Below are 23,207 nucleotides of genomic sequence, written 5' to 3'. Positions count from 1 at the left end.
CTCACAGGGAACGTTGCCAAGCATGTGCCAAATGTCACAGTTTAATTATCTTGAAAAGGCTTCTCCAACTAATCAAATTTTTAAAGGTGGCGTGTCCTACTGCTTCCTACTTTCCATTCTGTTTGTAGCGCTGTGTATTGCTTTTTTTATGCATGAACACATTTGGTCTGAATGGCTCCTAAAATGTTTGTCTTTTTAAGGCTTATTTTATTATAAGCTTAACATGGCTTGTTTAATAGTTTGTGTAATTGTGCTGTGTATAAAGTAGCTAAAAGCATAGAAGCTAAATAGTTTACTCTTAGTAATAGAGTTAAACACACTGATGGCTAGGTGTAACGATTGAGCAACGAGGCAGACGAGGAGATGCGGATCCAAATGCAGTTTAGAATTTTATTAAATAAACAAGTAAACACAAAGGAACAACCCTCAATGGGGAAACTAAAACATAAAACTGAAAACTAAACACGATGAAAACAAACAGAGAACTCAGGCAGGGAACACATACCAGGCAACAACAATCAACGATAGACAAGGACTGAACCAAAAACCAGGGTATAAATACATGAACATAGGAAAAAGGGGCCAATGAACAAACAGAACTCAAACAAGATAACAAGGTGATAAACAGAAGCAAAATGGCAAATTAACGAGGGCAGGTGCAAACAATGAACGTGAACACGAAAGCTAACAGAGAGACTATGGAGTTACAAAAGGGCCAAAAGTGAAAACTAAGGAGTACAAAAGTGACAAAAATGGTAAACAAAAGGGCAACGGTGGAACAAGACAGGGTGTTAATAACAGAGCCCCTCCTCAAAGGATCGGCTTCCAGACGATCCTAAAAAACAAAGACAAAAGATAAAAAAACCCACAGAGAACAAAATGATGGCACCGGGGGCAGACAGGCAGACCGGGGGGGCACAAGAGCGAGGCAGTCCAAGGGGCACAGAGGGCAGGCAGGAAGTCCAAGGGGGCACAAAAGGAAGGCTCAGAAGGCGGAGCTGAAGGAGGCTCCGGAGGTGGAGCTGAAGGAGGCTCAGGAGGCGGAGCTGAGGTAGGCGGCACCGTGGGAGGCTTTAGGAGCGGGGACCTGGAAGGCTCTGGAGTCTCTGGGGGCAGAGGCGTAGGAGCTCTGGAGGCGGAGCCGTAGGAGGCTCCGGAGGCGGAGCCGTGGGAGGCTCTGGAGGCTGAGCCGAGGAAGGCTCAGGAGGCGGGGCCGAGGAAGGTGGCGCCTAAAGAGGCTGAAGAGGCGGAGACCTGGAAGGCTCTGGAGGTGGGACTGAAGGGGGTGGCGCCGTAGGAGGTTTCAGAGGCGAAGCCCTAGAAGGCTCTGGGGTCTCTGGGAACAGAGCCGTAGGAGGCTTGGGAGACGGAGCCGTAGGAGGCTCGGGAGACGGAGCCGCAGGGGGCAGAGCCGTAGGAGGCGGAGCCCTGGAAGGCTCAAGATGCTTGAGGGGCGGAGCCCTGGTAGGCACGAGATGCTTGAGGGGCGGAGCCCTGGAAGGTTCGAGATGCTTGAGGGGCGGAGCCCTGGAAGGCTCGAGATGCTTGAGGGGCGGAGCCCTGGAAGGCTCGAGAGGCGGAGCCCCAGGAGGAGGAGCTCTGGAAAGCTCGGGAGACTTGAGAGACGGAGCCCTGGAGGACTCGAGAGACTTGAGAGGCGGAGCTCTAGGAGGCTCGGGAGGAGGAGCCCTGGAAGGCTCGAGAGACTTGAGAGGCGGAGCTTTAGGAGGCTCGGGAGGAGGAGCCCCGGAAGGCACGAGAGACTTGAGAGGCGGAGCCCTAGGAGGCTTGGGAGGCGGAGCTCTGGAAGATTCGGGAAGCTCGGAGGACAGAGCTCTAGGAAGCTCGGGAGGCGGAGCTCTGGAAAGCTCGGAAGGCAGAGTACTAGGAAGCTCGGGAGGCGGAGCTCTAGGAAGCTTGGAAGGCAGAGCTCTGGAAAGCTCGGAAGGCTCGGAAGGCAGAGTACAAGGAAGCTTGGAAGGCGGCGCTCTGGAAAGCTCGGAAGGCGGGGCACTGGGAAGCTCGGAAGGCGGGGCACTGGGAAGCTCGGAAGGCGGGGCACTGGGAAGCTCGGAAGGCGGGGCACTGGGAAGCTCGGAAGGCGGGGCACTGGGAAGCTCGGAAGGCGGGGCACTGGGAAGCTCGAGAGGAGCTGACTCTTGGACGGGCGCGACCACTGGCGCTGGCCTTTGGACGGTCGTGGCTACTGGCGCTGGCTCTTGGACGGTCGTGGCTATTGGTGCTGGCTCTTGGACGGTCATGGCTACTGGTGCTGGCTCAGGGACGGTCGAGGCTACTGGCGCTGGCTCAGGGACGGTTCGAGGCTACTGGCGCTGGCTCAGGGACGGTCGAGGCTACTGGCGCTGGCTCACTGACCTCTGAGGCGACAGGCGCTGGCTCACTGACCTCTGAGGCGACAGGCGCTGGCTCACTGACCTGAGGCGACAGGCGCTGGCTCACTGACCTCTGAGGCGACAGGCGCTGGCTGGGTTACCGTGGTATGCGCCGGCTTGGGTTCGCTGGGCGCTGAGGGCAGAGCCAAGAGGGGTTTAGGGCACGGGGCTGCGGCAGGTGGAGGCTGGAGAGCAGAGACCTTTCCCCTTCTCCTCTTCCTCCAGGCTGATGCGTCTGGCGAAGCTGGGACGCTGTTCCTGGTCAGTATGGCTTCAGGCTCGCTGGCCATGACTGGCAAGGGCTCCGGCTCGCTGACGGTAGACACCGCAGTGGGCGCTGGCTCGCTCACGGTGACAGGTGTGGGCTCTGGCTCGCAGACCGGGGCAGGCGTGGGCTCTGGCTCGCAGACCGGGGCAGGCGTGGGCTCTGGCTCGCAGACCGGGGCAGGCGTGGGCTCTGGCTCGCAGACCGGGGCAGGCGTAACAGGGAGAGCCTGGGATGGCTGAAGAGTCTCCACAGTAGGTGGGGAGGTAGGGTCCTTCCCAGCATGGCCCAAAGTGAACGGGGAGCCGCACAACAGTAGGGTCACCTCCAGGAAGTCGCGGAGAGTCCAGCCACGTGATGCTGGCGGCAGCTGCTCCTTCAGCCAGCCACTCAGGTTGTCCCTGATGAAGACCACAAGGGAGGTGTCCGGGAAGTCCGCAACAGCCGCAAGTTCTAGGAAGTCACGGACGTGGGCCTCAATCGGATGGTCCCCTTGCCTCAGGCAGAGCAGGTGGTATCTGGCGCGTAAAACCACTGGATCCATGGTTTGGTCTATCGTTCTGTAACGATTGAGCAACGAGGCAGACGAGGAGATGCGGATCCAAATGCAGTTTAGAATTGTATTAAATAAACAAACAAGTAAACAGAAAGGAACAACCCTCAATGGGGAAACTAAAACATAAAACTGAAAACTAAACACGATGAAAACAAACAGAGAACTCGGGCAGGGAACACATACCAGGCAACAACAATCAACGATAGACAAGGACTGAACCAAAAACCAGGGTATAAATACATGAACATAGGAAAAAGGGGCCAATGAACAAACAGAACTCAAACAAGATAACAAGGTGATAAACAGAAGCAAAATGGCAAATTAACGAGGGCAGGTGCAAACAATGAACGTGAACACGAAAGCTAACAGAGAGACTATGGAGTTACAAAAGGGCCAAAAGTGAAAACTAAGGAGTACAAAAGTGACAAAAATGGTAAACAAAAGGGCAACGGTGGAACAAGACAGGGTGTTCATAACACTAGGCTACACTTGTCTTCTATACATTTATTTAATGAAATGTAATTGAACTTTTTCTTCTGGAATGATTTAGCAAATCTGAGCACAAGTTTAGCTTAATAAGCACAACTTATTGCAGTATAGCTGACTGTATGACACCAATTTCCCAACTATACAGTTATTCTCTACAGTCAATCTTGGTGTTAACCTACTTACCACCAGGTTTCCAATTACCATGACCATCATGAAGACGATGATGCACATGCTTTGGCCAGCCACCTCCATGCAGTCCCACATGGTTTCAATCCATTCCCCACACAGGACACGAAAGATGATGAGGAATGAGTGGAAGAAATCTGTCATGTGCCAGCGAGGTAGCTCGCAATCCTCTGAGATCTTACACACACATTCTTTGTAGCTCTTTCCGAAAAGCTGCATGCCCACCACAGCAAAGATAAAGACAATAATTGCCAGGACAAGGGTCAGGTTTCCAAGGGCACCCACAGAGTTACCAATGATCTTTATCAGCATGTTAAGAGTGGGCCAAGACTTTGCCAGTTTGAACACACGCATCTGCAACCAAACAAAGCCATGATTGAGTAGATTGTTCTCACACTAAACAGATTTCAGTGACCACCTGTAAAAAGATGGAAATTCACCTAATTTCTCAGTAACTTTTGTACTCCAGACATACAGTAAGGCACTTTTCCACCATTGGTCTGAATGTTTCTAAGCACAGTAGATAATGGTTCCAGTAGTAATTCCACTTGAACAAAGTTCGGTACTGTACAATTACAAAGCATTCCTGGACCGGATTTTTCAGCACTGTTAGCTAAACGTAATCAGGACAGGAGAATGGTGCTATGAAACAACATAAGTATCGTGGAAACGCACAACTGGTCACTTGCCCAGTCAGTCCATTCTAATGCTGATTTTGCAGAACCGCAATGGACAAAGAAACCATGTCAGCAAGCCCGGATTGGTATAGAGTGGCATGTTTCAGCAATGGTAACCATTCGACCCTATGGTGGAAGAGCACCTAATGAAGATTCACCTACCAGACGGAAAGACCTCAGTACTGACAACCCCTGGACATTGGCCAAGCCCAGCTCCACCAGACTCATGGTCACAATTATGCTGTCAAATATGTTCCAGCCAACCTGGAAGTAATAATATGGGTCCAATGCAATGAGTTTTAGGACCATCTCTGCTGTGAAGATACCAGTGAAAACCTGCAGGTGAAAGAACACATCATAACAGTCTAGGGAAGCATCTTGGAAACCATCAAGTTCTGAACGATAGCAAAACATGTTTATACCATAAAGTTTTCAGCCCATTACTGCCCATTGATGGTTCAAGTTAACATTGATCAGACTATATAAAACTTTGTAAAATGGTTTACCAGGTTTCCAACAGACAATGTGTTTTCAAATTCTTCAGTCATTGGATAATGCTCCATTGCCATGAACACCGTGTTGAGCACAATACAGATGGTAATCCCCAGGTCCACAAAAGGGTCCATCACAATTATGCAGACAATCCTCTTAAATTTTACCCATGGCATGCAGCAATCCCATTTCAGGAATATATCAGCAAACTTGTACCAGCAGGGAGAACATGGCCTTTGAGTATCCTCCAACTCTGTTGATCAAAGGGAAAATGTATTTGGCTTCCAGTTTGCTCACAATGCAAATGACAAATCTTTTAATATAATAAATATGTTTAATGAATTTCTTAATTTTTTTTACATTTGGAGCTCATTATTTAGACTAAATCTGAATTTACCATCTAAAGCATTGTCTTGATCTGCACTGGGTTTTCTTATCTGCATATCAGGGATGTCTAGTTGATTTATACTTCCTTTGGATCCATTCGACATTGTGACCTCAAGACCCATCTAGAGAGATACAGCAAATGGGCTAGTTTTAGGGAATAGCACTTTCACTCTTACCAGTGTCATTACACTGAATAAATACAAAACTTCAGGTATCAACAAGATCTACACGCTGGTGTCATCCAGTGATTTTCAGGCATAACCTTAGGGTTAGGTGAGAGACAGAGCTCAGATCTTGACTGTCTAGACTACCTGCAATGTTAATGAATGGAAAAGCTTGTTCGGAAAAGAAAATTCTGCCACTGAGCCAGGCTTTTGCGGTTTGGTCAAGTGACCAATGTCCTTATTTTACTGAATAACTGACACAGTGTCATGCTCTGATCTGTTTTTTTTTCATCAGCGACTGCACACACATAACAAATGTAGATTGTAACAAAGTGATTCTGTCACCAAGCATTTTTCTGGGGATCTCCTAAACTGTAATGACTAATTAAATCAAAAAGTGGAGGCAGAACAGTGTTTAATATAAATCCTTTATTCACTAAAAGCTGCATATGGACATACGCATTCTAAGTCTGGTGCTAGCTTAATTCAAAGGTTGCTATTTCAAGGCTGCGATTTATGAACTGCAGAATTATTTGAATACCTTACCACCGTTTTCACCTTGAGCAAGGTTCTTAATCCAAGTTTCTCCAGGGAGAAAGACCCCAAGAAAAGAAGATTACAAATGTAGGTGTGATTGATTATTCAATAGGAATATACCTACCTCTCCACCTGAGGGGGGTTTCACTACAATCCCATCATGATTGTGTTCATCATCATCTTTCTTTTTATTGGACAGTGATGTCTTACTGCCATTTACCATCCCACTCTTCTGCTGCTCAACAAATAAAACATTTAGTTTAACAAATATTGTATTTTATTTATTTATATTTTTCAGTTGGAAGCAATACTTATAGAGGATTTTAAATAGATAGTTCACCCAAAAATTATTGTGACAAACCTCTGCTTGTTTCTTGATCTGTTCCATAATTCTTGCATACTCTTCCTCCTTTTCTTTAGCTTCTGCTATGTTGGCTTCATTCTGCTCTGCATACGCCATAGCCACCACAGCCAGAATCAGATTGATCAGGTAGAAAGAGCCCAAGAAGATGATGACTACAAAGAAGATCATGTAGGTCTTCCCTGCTGCACGGAGGGTCTGAAACATTCAAAAAACTTTTCAGTGGTTGTATGGTTTTCTTATGACTGACATTATCTTCAATGATGTTCCTTGTCGAACAAGAAAATAGCATAGTTGAATACACTGCAAAATTTTAAATAAAGAAAAATAGTATATTAGTCTTGTTTTCCAATAAAAATATCCAAAAAATCCTTAAAATAAGATAGACTTACTAGCGCAATTGTCTACAAAAGTAAGGCTTAATTTTTTTAATTAAATATTTTCCACTTGAATATTTTCCATCTTGTTTTAAGGATTTTCAGATATTTTTGCTGGAAAACAAGTAAAAAGTATAATTAAAAAGTGTATGGTACTTCTGTAAAACAATGTCTTGCTTCCTAAATAAATACCTGACAATTTTTGGAGATATAAGTGGCTGTTAACCATTTTTTTAACATACCAGTATAGTACAGCACTTTTACATGTCTTTAGCACATACTTGATACTGAAGAAAACAAAACATGTAGAACAGCCTGCACTGACTACTAAAACAAAACATTTACCCACCAACTGAAACAAGTTCTCCCAGAAGTCTTGAGTCATAAGCCGAAAGAGAGCTAAGAAAGCCCATGCAAAGGTGTCGTAACTTGTGTAGCCATAATTTGGGTTTGGGCCTGTTTTCAGGCATATATACCCCTCGGGGCACATCCTGTGAACATAATAAGAGTGAACCAGGTATTTAAATTCAAATAGGCTATTTGTGTCTATTATTTGTAGTTAATAAACATATTTGAATGCCTACGAATGACTCTTTAAAACACTGAGCCAGTTCAAAGTTGACCTGAAAGTTATGATCACTCATATATGCAAATGTAAAGGTGGTTTCAAGTTTGAAGAACATACCCTGCATCAGAGCTGTTCCCACAAAGTAATGGATCTAGATGACCAGGTAGAAAGTAGAAGTGCTCTATGAACAAAGGGAATGAAGATCAGTTATCAATATCAGCAGCAACTTGCAAATGGCCTTTCAGTTATTTTCAGTATAGGAACTGTTGGCTACAATTCATGTCACATTACTGATGGAAATAAGTTGCAAGTCACCTCCATTATTAATATATTCCTGGTAGTTGAATGTACTGTTGGTAGCTTCAGTGTCTTTGAAGTCTGTTTGATTAAAGGTCATGGTCAGATCTTCTGTGATGTTCCAGCCAATCGGAGGCCAGAGGACACATTTTTGACGCAAATTTCCCATGAACAGTTGTAGGCCAATGAGAGCAAACACACTCAGACAGAATACTGTGAGGATCATGACATCTGCCAATTTCTTCACTGACTGGATCAGAGCCCCAACAATGGTTTTTAGACCTGGCATTCATGGGTAAACAAAATCTCAGCTGCTGCATTCCAAAATCATAATTATTCCAAAACAAAGTGAGATGTACCATGTTTCTGGCCATGTTAACTGACATGCTGTATACCTGGTATTACAGTAATTGTTTTCAGGGCACGGAGAACACGGAAAGTCCTCAGAGCTGATACATTGCCCAAGTCCACAAACTCTGTAAGGTACCTGTAAATTAAGTAAAAATTGTCATAATGTCCATAACTCAGACCTCACACCTATCAAGCAGAATAACACTGACCCTGTACCATGTCAATTTGTTTTAAATGGACTTGTTATTCCATACACTAATTCATTAATCAGAAAAAAAGCCTGAGTTTTGAGGTAGACAAAAATAATTTAGATAAAAGTGTTTAACAAAAAGTGATATTTATTGGTTTGTTTGGAAGTATTTTTGCTAAAGACAAGTGGATATTTTGTCCTTTCCATAAATGTGAACAGTCTATCCATGTTTTGTCCATTTTGTGGATGTTTTGTAGAGTCTGAACAAGACGTGTCACAGAATATTAGTTTCATGATTTCCTTCATGAGTTTGGTCTAATGAGGAGTGTAAAATTGCTAGGGTAAATGATATGGTTCAGTGTTGACTATATTTAGCTTGAGGGCAACAGTTGATCACAGCCAAATGGCAGCATTATGTGTAAACCGTGGACCAATGGAAAGTGAGATTTCCCATTTCTAGTACATTGCATGTAATGATTGTGTCTTTGAACTTGCATGCAATATATTTAATAAAGAATTGTACATGAGAACATGAAAAAACTAATTGTAACAAGTTAGAAAAAGGTTATATTAATTAACATTAGTTAATGGATTAGGTTTCATGAACAAGCAATGAGCAATAATCTTTTACAGAATTTATTAATTTTGGTTAGTTTATAAAAATACTATTGTTCATGTTACTGCATTAACCAATGTAAATAACAATATTTAATGTAGAAATGTAGTATTTGTAGAAATCACCATAAATTAAGATTAACAAATGCTGTAAAAGTATTGTTCATTGTTAGTTAGTGTTAACAATGGCCTTCTCTAATGTCAACAAATGTTTCTGAAACATTTTGAAAAGACTGCTATACATCGATGTGGTTTTACAATTGCATGTTGTGTTCATCAACATTGTCCATTTACAAAACTAAATATATGGACTATAACTGATTTAGGTCAGGGGAATTGCATTAGAAATAACATTTATTCATCTTTTTCAACATAGCATTCAAATAAAATAGTTTGGAGGCTGTGTATTTTTAAAAACAATGTTTTTGTTTAGTTTCTGTTGAAAATGCAGCATGTGGAATCCAGTAACAGTAATATTTGGAACCAACCCTTTAAGAACAGTTGTCACATAATGACAATTCTATGTCCTTCATAGAATTCAAAAGTCCTTATATACATTCACTAGCTCCATCACACTGCAGCCTTTTAGTGATCTGAGGTGGGCCAAAGTGTGAAGCTGAGATTTACTGCTAAAAATAGGCCTGGTAAGTGATCTCACTTTACAAGTGGATAAACATTTTCATTCTGCCAGGCAATGATTGTAAAGGAAGGTGAAGGTGGACCAGGGGGAGGTTTATGGAGAAAATGAGGGCACGAGTTGCCTTGAGATAACCAGGACCTGAAGGCAACCTCATTACACTTTGGATGTGCTGTAAACAGACCTTTGACCTCTCAAGTCTGAGTGAGTATTTTCACAATGACAGAAGCTTATGCATCTGAGTCTAATATTGTAGCGAGACTCCACCTATCTCATTGACAACATCCTCTGACTGAGCAAAACTGATTAGTCACACCATGCTGACTATTTGTAATGGCATCTGATTACGGGAACTACTGTTAAAAATAAAGTTGTAAACTGTCACCATCCCCTCCTTAAGTGAATACTTCCATATGCTTTTCACCACAACACCAATTCAAGGGTTTAAAAGGCAACATGTTAGTGGGAACATATAAATTGAATTTGAATAGAACCTTTCTAGAAAATTTCGAAATAGAATTTATTTAAAGAAAATTCTGCAATTTTTTTTATATTCTTCAGTCAATTTAGAGCCATTACAAATGTTTGTTTAACCAGTGATTTTACACACATTACATTCATTTACTCAGGGCCATACTTACGCCATGCTGATGACCATGAAATCGAGCCAATTCCATGGATCTCGAAGGAATGTGAAATCCCCCATGCAGAAGCCCCTGGACAGCACCTTTACCAATGCCTCAAATGTGTAAATGCCAGTGAAAACATACCTATCACAAGATGACGAAACAAACACCATATTAATTACAATTCCTTCACTTCTGTGATCTAAAAATCTGTTCTCTGTAACATCCTACTGGACTTGATCTGATCATTTAAAATATAAATTGAACAGTTGAACATATAGTGCGATTCTTACTCTACTGTTTTGCTCCAGGCTGGAGGGTCACCCATAGTCATGAACACGCAGTTTGACAAGATGGTTAGCATGATGAACATGCTAAACAATTTGTTCTGGAGTAAAGGAGAATTTAGTAGGTATGATTTGCCCTAAATTAAACAAAAAGGCCAACCTACACCATGCTAAGAGGATTAATTGTCAATGAAGGATTAGACCATATTTAATAAGTCAAATAAAAAAATAATAATTTAACTACCCAATATGTTGTCATCTGTACAATTTGTAGTCACTAGAATAGAAGTCTAGGATTTATGTTTAAATGGTTTACACATCTTTTACATTTAATGTTTAAATGGTTTAAACAACATACATAAATCACAATTCAGATGGAGAACTGGATTGTCTTAAAATGTTGCCCCTATGTAAATTTATGTTGTAAAAAATAAAAAAAATATGCTTCTATTCATTAACATTACTTAATACACTATTGGTCATTATTTATTCATGTAATTTCCTTATTTAAAATGTTAACTGTTATTGTGAATAATGTATTAGTATATGTAGAAATTAACATTAACCAAGATTAAAGCTGAAGTATGTAATTCCTGCGACACTAGTGCCACCAAACACAATTGCAAAAATTAACTTTGTTCTAAACAGCTTTCTGAATACGCCCCCATCTGCCGTTAGTCACACAAAGAGATAATCCCGCCTACAACTCATGCCATTGATCGAGTACTGTTGTTAGGGCAGGTCTAAGTGGGCCGCCTAAAACAAACAGAGCAACAGAAAGACAGTGCTTAGAGTTTTCGAGAAAATTTACCTATGAATGGCTTACTTACTTGTCTCTGCATATTAGGCTTGGATTGGAGAAAGTATTTTAACACAGAAAAAGTTCCATACATCAGCTTCATTTAATGTCATAAAAGATTTGTTCATTGTTGGTTCATGGTAACTTTTGTGTTAACTATTGTTAATGAATACAACCTTATTGTAAAGTGTTACTATTATATTTATATGGGTTGTATGCAGAAGTTGTATGCACAACTACTGTCTTCATTGGTTATTTTGAATATGAAGGATATGAATGTATGAGTATTCTTATGGCTACTTGTCGAACACGGCTGAAGGGACTTAGAATGTAGCAGGCAGGTTCAGCATTGAATCGATATATTGTATTCCCTCCGGTGATCACGATGAATGTCTGCAAAACAGAAAATCTGTCGTCATAACTGATTCTAATTTTAGCCATATCTTTTGTTTCTTATTGTGAAAATGTAACCATTATTCTCATGACCCAAAACTTTTTATTGAAATCAGGATTTGGGTATTTCACTTATGTCACTGACTTTTTGTGCTTTGTAGAATGGATCCAACTCTTCAAGAGGCATGTTGAGTAGCTCTGATGGAGGGTCTCCATAGATGAATGGTAGGACCTTTCCCGCTTCCAAATCACTGCTGGGTTTGGGCAGGTCCTCCTCATTGACCTCAGTATTTCGGGCCTTCATCTGCTCCTGTTCATCGGCTTCTTCTGCCATTCGCCGCTCGATCTCGGCGAGCGACTCCAAAGAAAAGGGGCGGAACACATCACTGCCTGTGGGGGGGAGTAGGCGTGCCATCTTGACATTCTGATGTAAGAGAGATGCCACCACTTCGGGGTCTCTCAGTTGTGATCTGCAGAGATAGAGAGGAGAGAAAAAAATAAGTTTGGTAAGGTATAAAGACAGAAGAAGAAACGTTAGTAAATGTTGTAAAGGCAAGACTTTTTTTTTTAAACAAAACCAGAACTATGAAAATGAAGATCATAATAAAGATCCATCCTTCATGTCTTGGTGGTATACCTCATAAAATCAAACCAAAGAGTTTGAAAAAAAGTTCTTTGTGCACCATTGTTCATGCATGTTAAAATGTGTAAACCCTAACGATGTCATTACTGGAAAAATCAAGTTGTCTTAATTAAACGTTACTTGAAATGGCGGCCAAAGAAATTATGTTCAGATTTTGCACTTATGGAAAGAAATTATTTACTTCAAAGAGTTCTCATTATAAAATCCTCCACGTGCAGCAATGACAGCTCTGCAGATCCTTGGCATTCTAGCTGTCAGTTTGCCCAGATTCTTAGGGGTCATTTCACCTCAAACTTCCTGTAGCACTTCCCATAGTTGTGGCTATCTTGTCGGCACTCTTCACACACCTTACAGTCTAGCTGATCCCACAAAAGCTCAATGGGGTTAAGATCCATAACACTAATTAACTGTTGTCTAATGTCTGTTTCTTTGCCCACTCTAACCTTTTTTTCTGTTTTAAAAATGGCTTTTTCTTTGCAATTCTTCCCATAAGACCTGCACCCCTGAGTCTTCTCTTTACTGTTGTACATGAAACTGGTGTTGAGTGGGTAGAATTCAATGAAGCTGTCAGCTGAGGACATGTGAGGCGTCTATTTCTCAAACTAGAGACTCTGATGTACTTATCCTCTTGTTTAGTTGTACATCTGGCCTTCCACATCTCTTTCTATCCTTGTTAGACTGTAGTCAGGGTTGGGAGGGTTACTTTTTAAATGTATTCCACTACAGATTACAGAATACATGCTGTAAAATGTAATTTGTAACATATTCTGTTAGATTATTCAAGGTCAGTAACATATTCTAAATAGTTTGGATTACTTCTTCAGCACTGGTAGATTTTTTCATTGTTTTGACTACAAAAACTCTGCCAGTACAGAAAGACAGAATATACATGTTAAAAATAGATTCTCTGAAAAACCTAAATATCTTATGCAGTGTTGTTTCTAATACAAGATCAATCAAACTGATCTTGTTTTAAGGACTTTTAGATATTTTTTAGGAAAACAATACAAAAATTATTTTCAAGAATATGATTTTTGCCCTAATATCAAAGGTCTTACTAGAAAAAAAGAAATTATGATCCAACATGAATTTTCTTGATACAAAAATATGATTGTGTCTGGTAACATGTGCATGTAAAATGGCTAGAAATAGAATATTCTGTCTGCTCGTATGCATGTATGAATGTTTCACAGCTGTTCAAATGCACTTTGGATCGCATCATTTATATGTATAAATGTTTTCCATCTGAAATGAATAAAAATGTAATGAAACAAATGGCAATAAAATGCAAACTAATCTCTTCAGTAATCGAAATACTTTTTGAATGTAACTGTATTCTAATTACCAATGATTTAAATTGTAACTGTAATATAACACAGTTACATATATTTTGTATTTTAAATACTTAATCCTGTTACATGTATTCCGTTACTCCCCAACCCTGACTGTAGTGTACACCTTTGTTTGAAATATTATTTTCTTTTGGCAATTTCAAGCATTATATAGCCTTCATTCCTCACAACAATGATTTACTGATGAGTTTCTAGAAAAAGCAAAAAATGTTTTGCCATTTTTTACCTAATATTGACTTTAAGACATGCCAGTATGTTGCATAATGTGGCAACTCAAAAACAAACACAAAGACTATGTTAAGCTTCATTTAATGAACCAAATATATTTTAGCTGTATTTGATATAATGGCAAGTGATTTTCTAGTACAAATTATCAATTTAGCATGATTAATCAAGGATAAGGTTTTGGAGTGGCTGCTGGAAATGGGGCATGTCTAGATTTTATCATAAAACAGCAGAATTTGTGTTAATAGCTCAAACGATTGGGTACAAATTTGAGGCTATGTGGAATACCTAAAATCTCTTGCACTTGGATTATTTAATTGTTTCTTAGATCAAAGGGAATATACGGATTTAAATAGCTTTTGTAGTATTATTTATGATATTTTTGCAAATAGTTGTTTTGTGTGATGACTATTAGGGTGATCTGTGTGCCCTTTGGTCAAATTGGACCCTGTTAACTCAATTTCAATTCACCCAGTGGAGGTGCAGATATATAAAGTACAGATATATATATATATATATATATATATATATATATATATATATATATATATATATTTCAGTTGAGAATTTATTTTATTTAATGATTGACTTAGAATTGGTTATAATCTTCTTTATTTGAGACGCGTTATTGCGTGATCTAAACTTGAGTCAATTCAACTAAAATGATTATGTAGAAAGAAAAATTTTCAAATAGCTTGGTTAAGAACTTAATTAACAAGTTTCAGAGAGGCCATTACTTTATTCAATGGAGGGAATGAGTTTCCTCAATAAATTGAGTTGTCAACATATTAGGATTTTCAGTGAACAAGTATTAGTTAAACAGTAAAGTTAAACATTTAGTAAAAACACACACACACACACACACACACACACACACACACACACACACAGAGTTTAGTGACATTTAGACCACATCTGATAGCTTTAAGGTCATTTATATGCTAGTGCATACCTAAACCTTGACAAATTTTACATATAGCAGGTATAGTTATTTAAAATGTACAGTCTTCCAGGAAAATGGACTAAAAATATTGATGATTCATATGGCGAATTTTGCATTGTGAAAAGTGCTATACAAATATGAATGACGACTTAAATTTTCTGCACATATACTGTAAAAATTATAAAATATCCTGATATTGCTGCTGTTCTTTAAGAGGTTTTGTGTAGTTTTTTTTCTTCATTAGTTTATTGCACAGCATAACATACTGTAGAAAATTAAAAAAGAGGCAAGACAGAAGTCATCCAATCAAACATAACACAAATCAGAGCAAATGTGCTTTTCACACATTTGCATAATACTACATTGTCAAGATTGTGTAATTAATTACTCTACACAGTATCTCCATTTATTTGCATAGTACGATCTCCAAAAAGATACAACACAATTCAATCAGCTGCCCATCGTGTCCGATGAAGACATCCTATGAATCTGTTTCCTCCACAAATGTCTTTCTTTGGCGAGAGTTTGCCAACTGTTGAGAGGAATCTGTTTTGCTTTTAGGTTTCGTTTGATAGTGTCTTTGTAACGCAGTTTAGGTCTGCTTCTGCTGCGAAACCCTTCTTGAAGTTGTGAGTACAGGATTAGTTTGGGTAGTCGGTTGACCATCTAGCCGGATGACATGACCTGTCCAACGCAGATTTCACTGGGCAAGGGGGTTCATGCATGCTTGGTAAAGTTGCACACCCAAGGATGGAGTTGTTTGGTATGTGTTGCCACCATTTGATGTTCATTATCTGCCAGAGCTGCCTCATCATTAAAGCATTTAGCTTGTGAGCAGCAGCCCTGTATACAGTCCAGGATTCAGCCATATTGAGAGGTGTTGGGAGTACAATGGCCCGATATACTGTACATTTTGTTCTCAGGGTGAGGTGTCTGTTCTGCCAGACCCTGTCCTTTATTCTGCCAAAGGCTGCTGAGGCTTTTGATTTCCGTAATTCCAGCTCTGCATCCATTTTGTTGTCACAGCTGACAGTGGAGCTGAGGTACCTAAATTGGTGCACATGCGCTAGCAAATTTTGTTCTATACATTTTTCATGTAATTGCTGAAGGAAAATGTCACGTCTACTGTGCCTCTACCAGAGCGGAAGCAACACTTGGCCTCAGGCAGCAGTATGAGGTCAAGTCTTTTTAGAAGGACACGCGCAAAAACCTTGCCTGGTATAGAAAGGAGTGATATACTGTGATTATTGCCGCATAATCATCTATCAACATTTTTAAAGATTGTCACCAATCTGGCATCCTTCCAGTCCTGTGGGACTTTAGCATGGCTCCACACTTCCTTGATGATGATATAGAGTGCTTCTGTCATTTTTGTCCTCCATGCTTGATTACCTCGGTGTGAAGTCCATCTACACTGGGAGATTTTCCATCACTCAGCATATTGATGGCCTCCAAGACTTTGGCTTGGTCAGGGTAGTTAACTCGTGGTCCCCAGACAGCACTCATCTTTTGGTAAAAAACTTTTTTTGCCGTTCCTATCAGCGTGCTCCTGAAGCTCTGCTGCTTTAGCTGTCCACCACTGGTTTATTAGGTCCCTGCTCCTTTGTTGGAGTTTCTTGCGGGCATTCCTGTATTTTGTCTTGTTTGAGCATGTGTTCCGATTCAGAAGATTGACTTGAGCTGTGTTCGTGATGGCTATGAGTGCAGCCAGTTCTTTGTCGTTCTCATCAAACCAGTATTCGTATTTCCTGGTGGCAATGCCCAATGTTGTCTTGGATGCTTCATAGACAGCAGACTTGAAGGCATCTCAGCGTGCTTCCACATATCCAGACGGGACAAATGCTTCGTGCAGTTTGGCGCTCATAGTCGCCTCAAGGTCGCGGCGTGTGCTGCTGCATTTGAGCTTGATGACATTTAGTCTTTGGTTTTTGGTTTTGTGTTCTTCATTTCCTTTCACACCCTCAGCTTAGTGGTTCACTTGATCAGCATGTGATCAGTGCTGCAGTTTGCACCTCACATTGTCAAGAATGTAGCCCAGGTCGCGCTGGCGAGTGCTGATATAGTCTATGAGGTGCCAATGTTTGGATCTTGGGTGCATCCATGAGGATTTATGAGCAGGTTTGTGTTTTAAGCATGTGTTTGTGATAGCTATGTTCCATACACTTGGAGAGTAGGAGCTCTCCATTTGGGTAGGTTTGGCCACATCCAAATTTTCCTAAGACCTTCAGCCAAGTGGTGTGATTCTGACCCAATCGAGAGTTGAAATCCATCATGAGGAGAATTTTGTCAGAGTTAGGTATGCTTCTTAGTGTTTGGCTGAGCTGGTCATAGAATCTGCTGATGGATTCTTAGCTGTTGGTCATTGTTGGGGCATAGATGGCTATTAGTGTACAATATCGGCTGTTGGTTAGAGGCAATCTCATCGTGATCGTTCTGTCATTCACTGGTTTCGGCTCCACTGTCAGTCTTGGCACAAGGTCATTCCTGACAGCCAGGGCCACTCCCGACTCAGTCCTGTCTCCAGAGGGCTTACCGCTCCAGAAAATAGTGTATTTGGCCTCCTCTCGGATGCTGCCAGTCTCAGAAAATCTGACCTTGATGAGTGCTGCTATGTCAATTTTGTATTTAGCTTTTTTTAGTAGTTTGTGCGATATGATTGCACTTCTGCGTTCTGGTCTTTCACTGTCTTGTCTGTCTAGCATTGTGCACACATTCCAAGTGGCAACATTTAAATTGTAAGTTGGGTGGTGTTATGATTCGTGTGAAACAGGAGAAGGCAGACGGGTGTTTAGGATCCAAATGCAGGTTTTATTCAACACAAATGAACTTACACAGATCGGAACAAATGAAAACATCCACGGGGGGACAAAACTGAAACCAAAACACGAACACCATGGGGAAACACGGAATTCGGGAAACACGGCTGAACGGGCATGGAGCAAACATGCAGAGGGGAAGGTTAGACGACACGAACATGAAACGTCAGACATCGACATGAAAACGCCAACGCACGACAATGGGAAGGGAAAACAGTGGGGTTTAAATAAAGAGACACGGCAATGACAAAATGACGGACAGGTGTGGACAAAAACACAGTGACAGGGCCGGAAAAGACGGGAAGTGTAGTTTTCACAGAGACAGTGAAACACGGGCTAGCCACCCACCTTTGGTCTTTAACCAAAAAGTTACAGACAGCATATTGAGCTAACTAGTATCTGATATTAATAGTCTTCAAACTTACAGTTGATGAGGCCATAGTTTTAAATTATTGGCTCTCTTTGTGTGAGCAGCACGATTCCTACGCCAAACCCGCAGTAGGTTTATCATTTGTTCACGCATAGCTGCCGTCCTTCCAGTTTCTATGTAGACTTAAATATTCTCAACAAATTTGAAGACTGACTGCTTATTTTTGTTGCCTGCCTTTACTTTTTGCATTTAGTTGGCCCAGGATAAGATCCCACCTACTCAGAAGAACCAAAATGTTATGCACAAAAAGACCCAGTTTTCTCCTGAAAGTCAGTGCAAAATAGAAAACACTTCACTGGATTGTCCGTAATTTAGCAATTCTAGAGCTATTCTGATGGCATTGGCACTCAAAGAGTTGCTATTCTCCATCTCAAACAACCCTTCCTGTCATGTGGGATTAGTACAACAAAAGGAACAATATGCAGTGCAATTATAAGACCAAAGCTTAGTTTTAAAACTGAAGTGTAATTTCTGAGACACCAGTGTAACCAAACAGAATTGCAAAAGTAAAAATATTTTCAATCATATTTCGGATTACAACTGCTGTCTGCCATTGCACAAACAAAAAGATAGTCCCACCCTAGACTCACACCATAAGTGGAGTCAATGTTGCTTTCTCAAGCTGGCTTCTCAAAACAAACATACAGTATGCTTGAAAGTGCTACAGACGCAAATGGAGATGTTTTAATGAACATCACAGCCCATCCTTGTAATAAATGGCAGTGGTTAATGCCTCACTTTAAAGCTTAAAAAGGACCCAAAAATATCATAAAAGTAGTCCATGCAGTATGTGTTAGCTTAGCGATATGGGCTTTTAATAATAAAAAAAATAACAAAAACAAAAAAAAACCCAGAAGGGGATAAACAAACACAGTGACGGGCTAAGCTGGAATGGGGAACAAACAGAAATCCAACTGGACAACAACACGACAGGTAGAAACCTAACAGGGAACATAATCACAAGCAGCATACCACAACGAATTGGCACAAGACAAAAAACACAATGGGGTAAAATTGGGAAGAAAAAAAAGGAGATAATGAGGAAGGCAAGCGAAAACAATCAACTATAAATCATACAGATAACAAGGCAAACGAGAGGGCGGAGTTATCACTGAAGACACACATATGTACAAGGGAATGATAAAATACAAACCCAAGTGCATTCACACAGCGCAAGACAAAACAACCTTAAACTTGTCACTTTTCAGTGAAAATGGACTTGATGTCCATGTGCATTCATTAATGTACATTAAAGAGGCTTATTCACAGTGGCTTGAATGTTCACAGGAGAACTTGAGTTGTTTTTATGTGCTAATATTGTGCATGAACACTCTTGGGGTGAGGGCTATGATAACCTGGCCAGAATTTACACTTTAAACAGTGCCGAATCCACCCAACAGGAATTTAGAGTTTCTTTTTATTAAAGAAAACGTTAAAAATAGTGGCCTCTTTCCTACTTTTTTCTGTTTACTACTACATACTGCTATATTGTTCTGTGATATTTGTGATACATACAGACTGAACACCAACTATTCATTCACCAACTGATGTACAGGTTGGAGCTTCTCTGAAAACTGCAAGCTTATATATTTTTGTTTGAAAAAACAGGATATTATTTGTATTCAGATCAAAGGAATGAACACCTAAATTTACAAACTATGGTTTCTGAATAATTTTTGAAATACCCAGTGTTCAGCCCAAAAGATCTGTGCAAACATTCTGAACAACAGCATGTTGTAATCTATCTAATAGCCATTAAATATACTTGGAACTCTTTGACACACTTTGGAATCTGCCCACTGATCTATGTGCAGGGTGCTGAGACAAGTGTATAAAGAGCTGGTCTTTAAAGAGCTGGTCGGGAGCCAAAGGCGAGCTTGTGTCAGTACACTTTTACATAACACACACTCACCTGTTCTTACAGAAATCTGATTCACCCTATAGTCACTAATGAGGCCTGTTATGTTTGGAATGCCTATTAGTGATTTATATAGCTGACACCCTCTGGTAAACAGGTGTTTGGCTTGGTCAGATTGTTTCTAAAGTGAATTTAACTAATTTGTAGTGATTTAGCATGTCAGATGGTACATTGGTGAGGTTGGGAGGGACTGGAGCTGAGAAACCATGTTGTACCTCTTCAGCAGCTGCTGTAGGCCATCACCACGCAGTATAGCATCAGGTTACTGGTGACTCCACTCATTCCTGTCGTGTGTTTGCTCGCATACATTGTGCCGATAAACATGCCCCACCAACCCTGCTCAATCAGCCCGGCATTCTACAGGCTCATTCTGGCTTTTTACTCAGGCCCAAAATACCACATTAAAGGGATAGTTCATCCAAAACTGAAATTACTGTTATCATTTACTCATCTTAATGGAAAAATTCACACGAAAATTCTCTCATCATTTACTCACCCTCATGCCATCCTAGATGTGTATTACTTTCTTTCTTCTGCAGAACACAAATGATGATTTTTAGACAAATATTTCAGCTCTGTAGGTGCATACAAAGCAAAAAGTTGACCCTCCCAAAAAAATCACATAAAAGGCAGCATAAAATGAATCCATATGACTATATGTATAATAGGAGAGGCCGTTTGTAAATGAGTGGGCATAATGTCACCAATCCTAGGGTACTCCGTCAGTGTTAAAATACTCATTGTTTCAAAAATATAACACAAGACGGAAACAAAAGGTGTGTTAAAATCGCTTACTAACAGTTTCTGTGTAAAATTGTGCAACTTTGTTGCCATGATGAAGTAATGCCATATAGTTATGATTTAAACAACTTTACAGCTCACACAATTCACAAGTTAAATAACAAAAGGAATCATGTTAATGCTCTGATAAAAATATAAGCTTTACATTTTTGCATTTAAACCCTCTAAAAATGGCCCCCATTCACTTCCATTGTAAGTGCCTTACTGTCACTAGTCCCTCCTTTTCTTAAGGAAAAGGAGGGACAAGTCAACATCATTTTTGGTGGTAATCAACATTAGGCCACAAATAGTATCGTTGAAGCTTAACCAGGATTGAATCCAGAATATTCCTTTAACATTCTGCCTAACATACCCTTTTGTGTCCCATGGAGAAAAGACAGACAGTCAGAAAGTCGTTTGGAACATAGTGAGGATGAGAAATTACAACAGAATTTCCATTTTTGGTGAACAATCACTTTAAACCCAGTACACATGGTATGACAACAAAGTTTGGGTTTTAGTCCTGCAGTGTGACTGTTCCTACAACTGCCGTCTAATAAACTTAAAAAAATATATAATCTTTCTGTTCACCCTCAGTTTAATCAAGATTTCATACCGTAAGCAACATACTGTAGGTTCACTACAAGCATAAAGTTTTAGTTTGAGGGGACTGTAAACCAGTGAGATTGGGTTACATGCATTGGACTGCAAGACTCTCCAACTCCTTCCCTCCTCCAAACATGTGCCTGCCAGGTTATCTTTCATCTCAGTTGCCAGAGATGGATAATTACTGATATTTTCCCACAACTATTGGGCTTCACTGCTCCAATCTGGTCTCCTGATCATGCACATTTGAGTTTTCTTTTTCTGTCTGTATCTCTTCTCTTTACCCCTCTCTCTGTCTCTGCATTCGTTTCAGGGATCTCAAGAGTCATTGGTTCAGGCACAGAGACTAGCTATGTTCACACAGTCAGTGAATGGGATTGACAACTGTATTTACCAACAGGTGTGATTTTCAAATTGCCCTGTTCATACTGCTAACAGGAGTGGTTTGAATACTGTCTGTATGAACAAATATTCAAAGTCAAGCCTCCTGTGATAGCCATGAATAACGGCTGTAACAATTTTGACAGTGGCGAAAGTAAATATCAAACATGGCGACTACCATAACACCATGGTCTTACCACAATCGATACAACTTTATTTAATGAACGAGTCCATTTGAGGCACACATTAATCCTTCATTTATTAATTGACAGACAGTGGCTTTTTTTGTTGTTGTATAGTGGTATTGTATTATATAGTATTGAGCACATCATTTGGGAGGTGCCCAGACTACAAAACTGTTGGGAAAGCTCCAGTGGAAGACAAATATTGATTGGGTCTAAAACCTTCAGAAATTGGTTTATTTTTATAATATGACCAGCTGACAGTAGATTATCCCACTTATTACAAGGCTACTTACCAGGTAAATTAATTAATGGACATGAAATGGTATAACAGAAGATTTTAATTGAAATGATGTTATTATGTGAGAAGAAAGAGACCACAGGACTCTAGAAACAGCTGAATTGCACCTCTGGTTTGCATCTAAATTCTGCTATGTTTTATATTGCATAAATATTTGTCTGACTGCTCACTATCCCACTTATTAAATGACTATTTTCCAAATGAATCAGTGGACATGAAATGTTGATTTTAGTTCTAATTATTTTATAACATTAATTGAGATCATAAAGTGATTGGAGAAGTAGAAAAGATGACTCACAATACCTGGATGACATCACTTTATCACTTTACTATTCCGAAATATTAGGCTGCTGGATGACAAAAAAAAAAAAAACAATCGCAATAGATTATTCAAGAAAGTTGTGTAATATTAACCAATAATATTTAATTTAGCACTCTAAAACAGTATTGACAAATATTTCTGCTGATTATTTGACAAGCTACTGTATATGTGAATGCTAACGATAATACAACTTTAATATTTTGATTAATTGGTGAATGGCATCAAGCCATTTAAAGGTTTTAAAGGAATAGATCACCCAAACATGGAACACAAACAAAGATGTCAAGCAATATGTCAGTCTCAGTCACCATTCATTTTCATTCATCATTTAGTGATTATTTTTTATTATTTTTCTTTTTTTTTCATTCAATGAAAGTAAATGCTGACTGAGACTAACATTCTGCCTTTTGTATTCCATGGAAGAAAGTCATGGGGTTGGAACAACTTGAGGGTGAGTAAATGATGACAATACTTTTTTATCCCTTTAATGTATTGTCTCAAACCTGGTGACAGTTCAACCAGGTCACCAGAGATCCATGTCAGCAGAACAGAGACAAAGTTATTGCTTTTGACAAGTAGCCATGCACCAAATACTGCAAAGCCAAGGGCCCCAAGGTGAGACCTGAGAACTTGCGTCTTCAGACACAGACGCAATCCAAAC

The 23,207-nt window shown here is 40.2% G+C and overlaps 1 protein-coding gene across 1 annotated transcript in view; it reads right to left on the bottom strand.

Annotated features, from left to right (window-relative positions):
• The window catches only part of LOC127647450 (sodium channel protein type 4 subunit alpha B-like), a 57,691-nt gene that overhangs the window by 14,686 nt on the left and 19,798 nt on the right, over positions 1–23,207 (bottom strand). The window contains exons 2-15 of the mRNA XM_052131697.1: positions 11,793–12,117; positions 11,529–11,647; positions 10,462–10,551; positions 10,184–10,312; positions 8,145–8,236; positions 7,768–8,031; positions 7,570–7,633; positions 7,234–7,375; positions 6,508–6,705; positions 6,271–6,381; positions 5,456–5,567; positions 5,073–5,311; positions 4,729–4,902; positions 3,887–4,243 (exon numbers count right to left, since the gene is read on the bottom strand). Of these exons, the coding sequence (XP_051987657.1) occupies positions 3,887–4,243; positions 4,729–4,902; positions 5,073–5,311; positions 5,456–5,567; positions 6,271–6,381; positions 6,508–6,705; positions 7,234–7,375; positions 7,570–7,633; positions 7,768–8,031; positions 8,145–8,236; positions 10,184–10,312; positions 10,462–10,551; positions 11,529–11,647; positions 11,793–12,062 (2,361 nt within the window). The 5' untranslated portion in view covers positions 12,063–12,117. The remainder of the gene's footprint in view (positions 1–3,886; positions 4,244–4,728; positions 4,903–5,072; positions 5,312–5,455; positions 5,568–6,270; positions 6,382–6,507; positions 6,706–7,233; positions 7,376–7,569; positions 7,634–7,767; positions 8,032–8,144; positions 8,237–10,183; positions 10,313–10,461; positions 10,552–11,528; positions 11,648–11,792; positions 12,118–23,207) is intronic.

The sequence above is a fragment of the Xyrauchen texanus genome, chromosome 8 (assembly GCF_025860055.1).
Source record: "Xyrauchen texanus isolate HMW12.3.18 chromosome 8, RBS_HiC_50CHRs, whole genome shotgun sequence".
In the NCBI taxonomy this organism is placed as follows: Eukaryota; Metazoa; Chordata; class Actinopteri; order Cypriniformes; family Catostomidae; genus Xyrauchen; species Xyrauchen texanus.
This window is presented reverse-complemented; position numbering and strand designations above follow the sequence as displayed.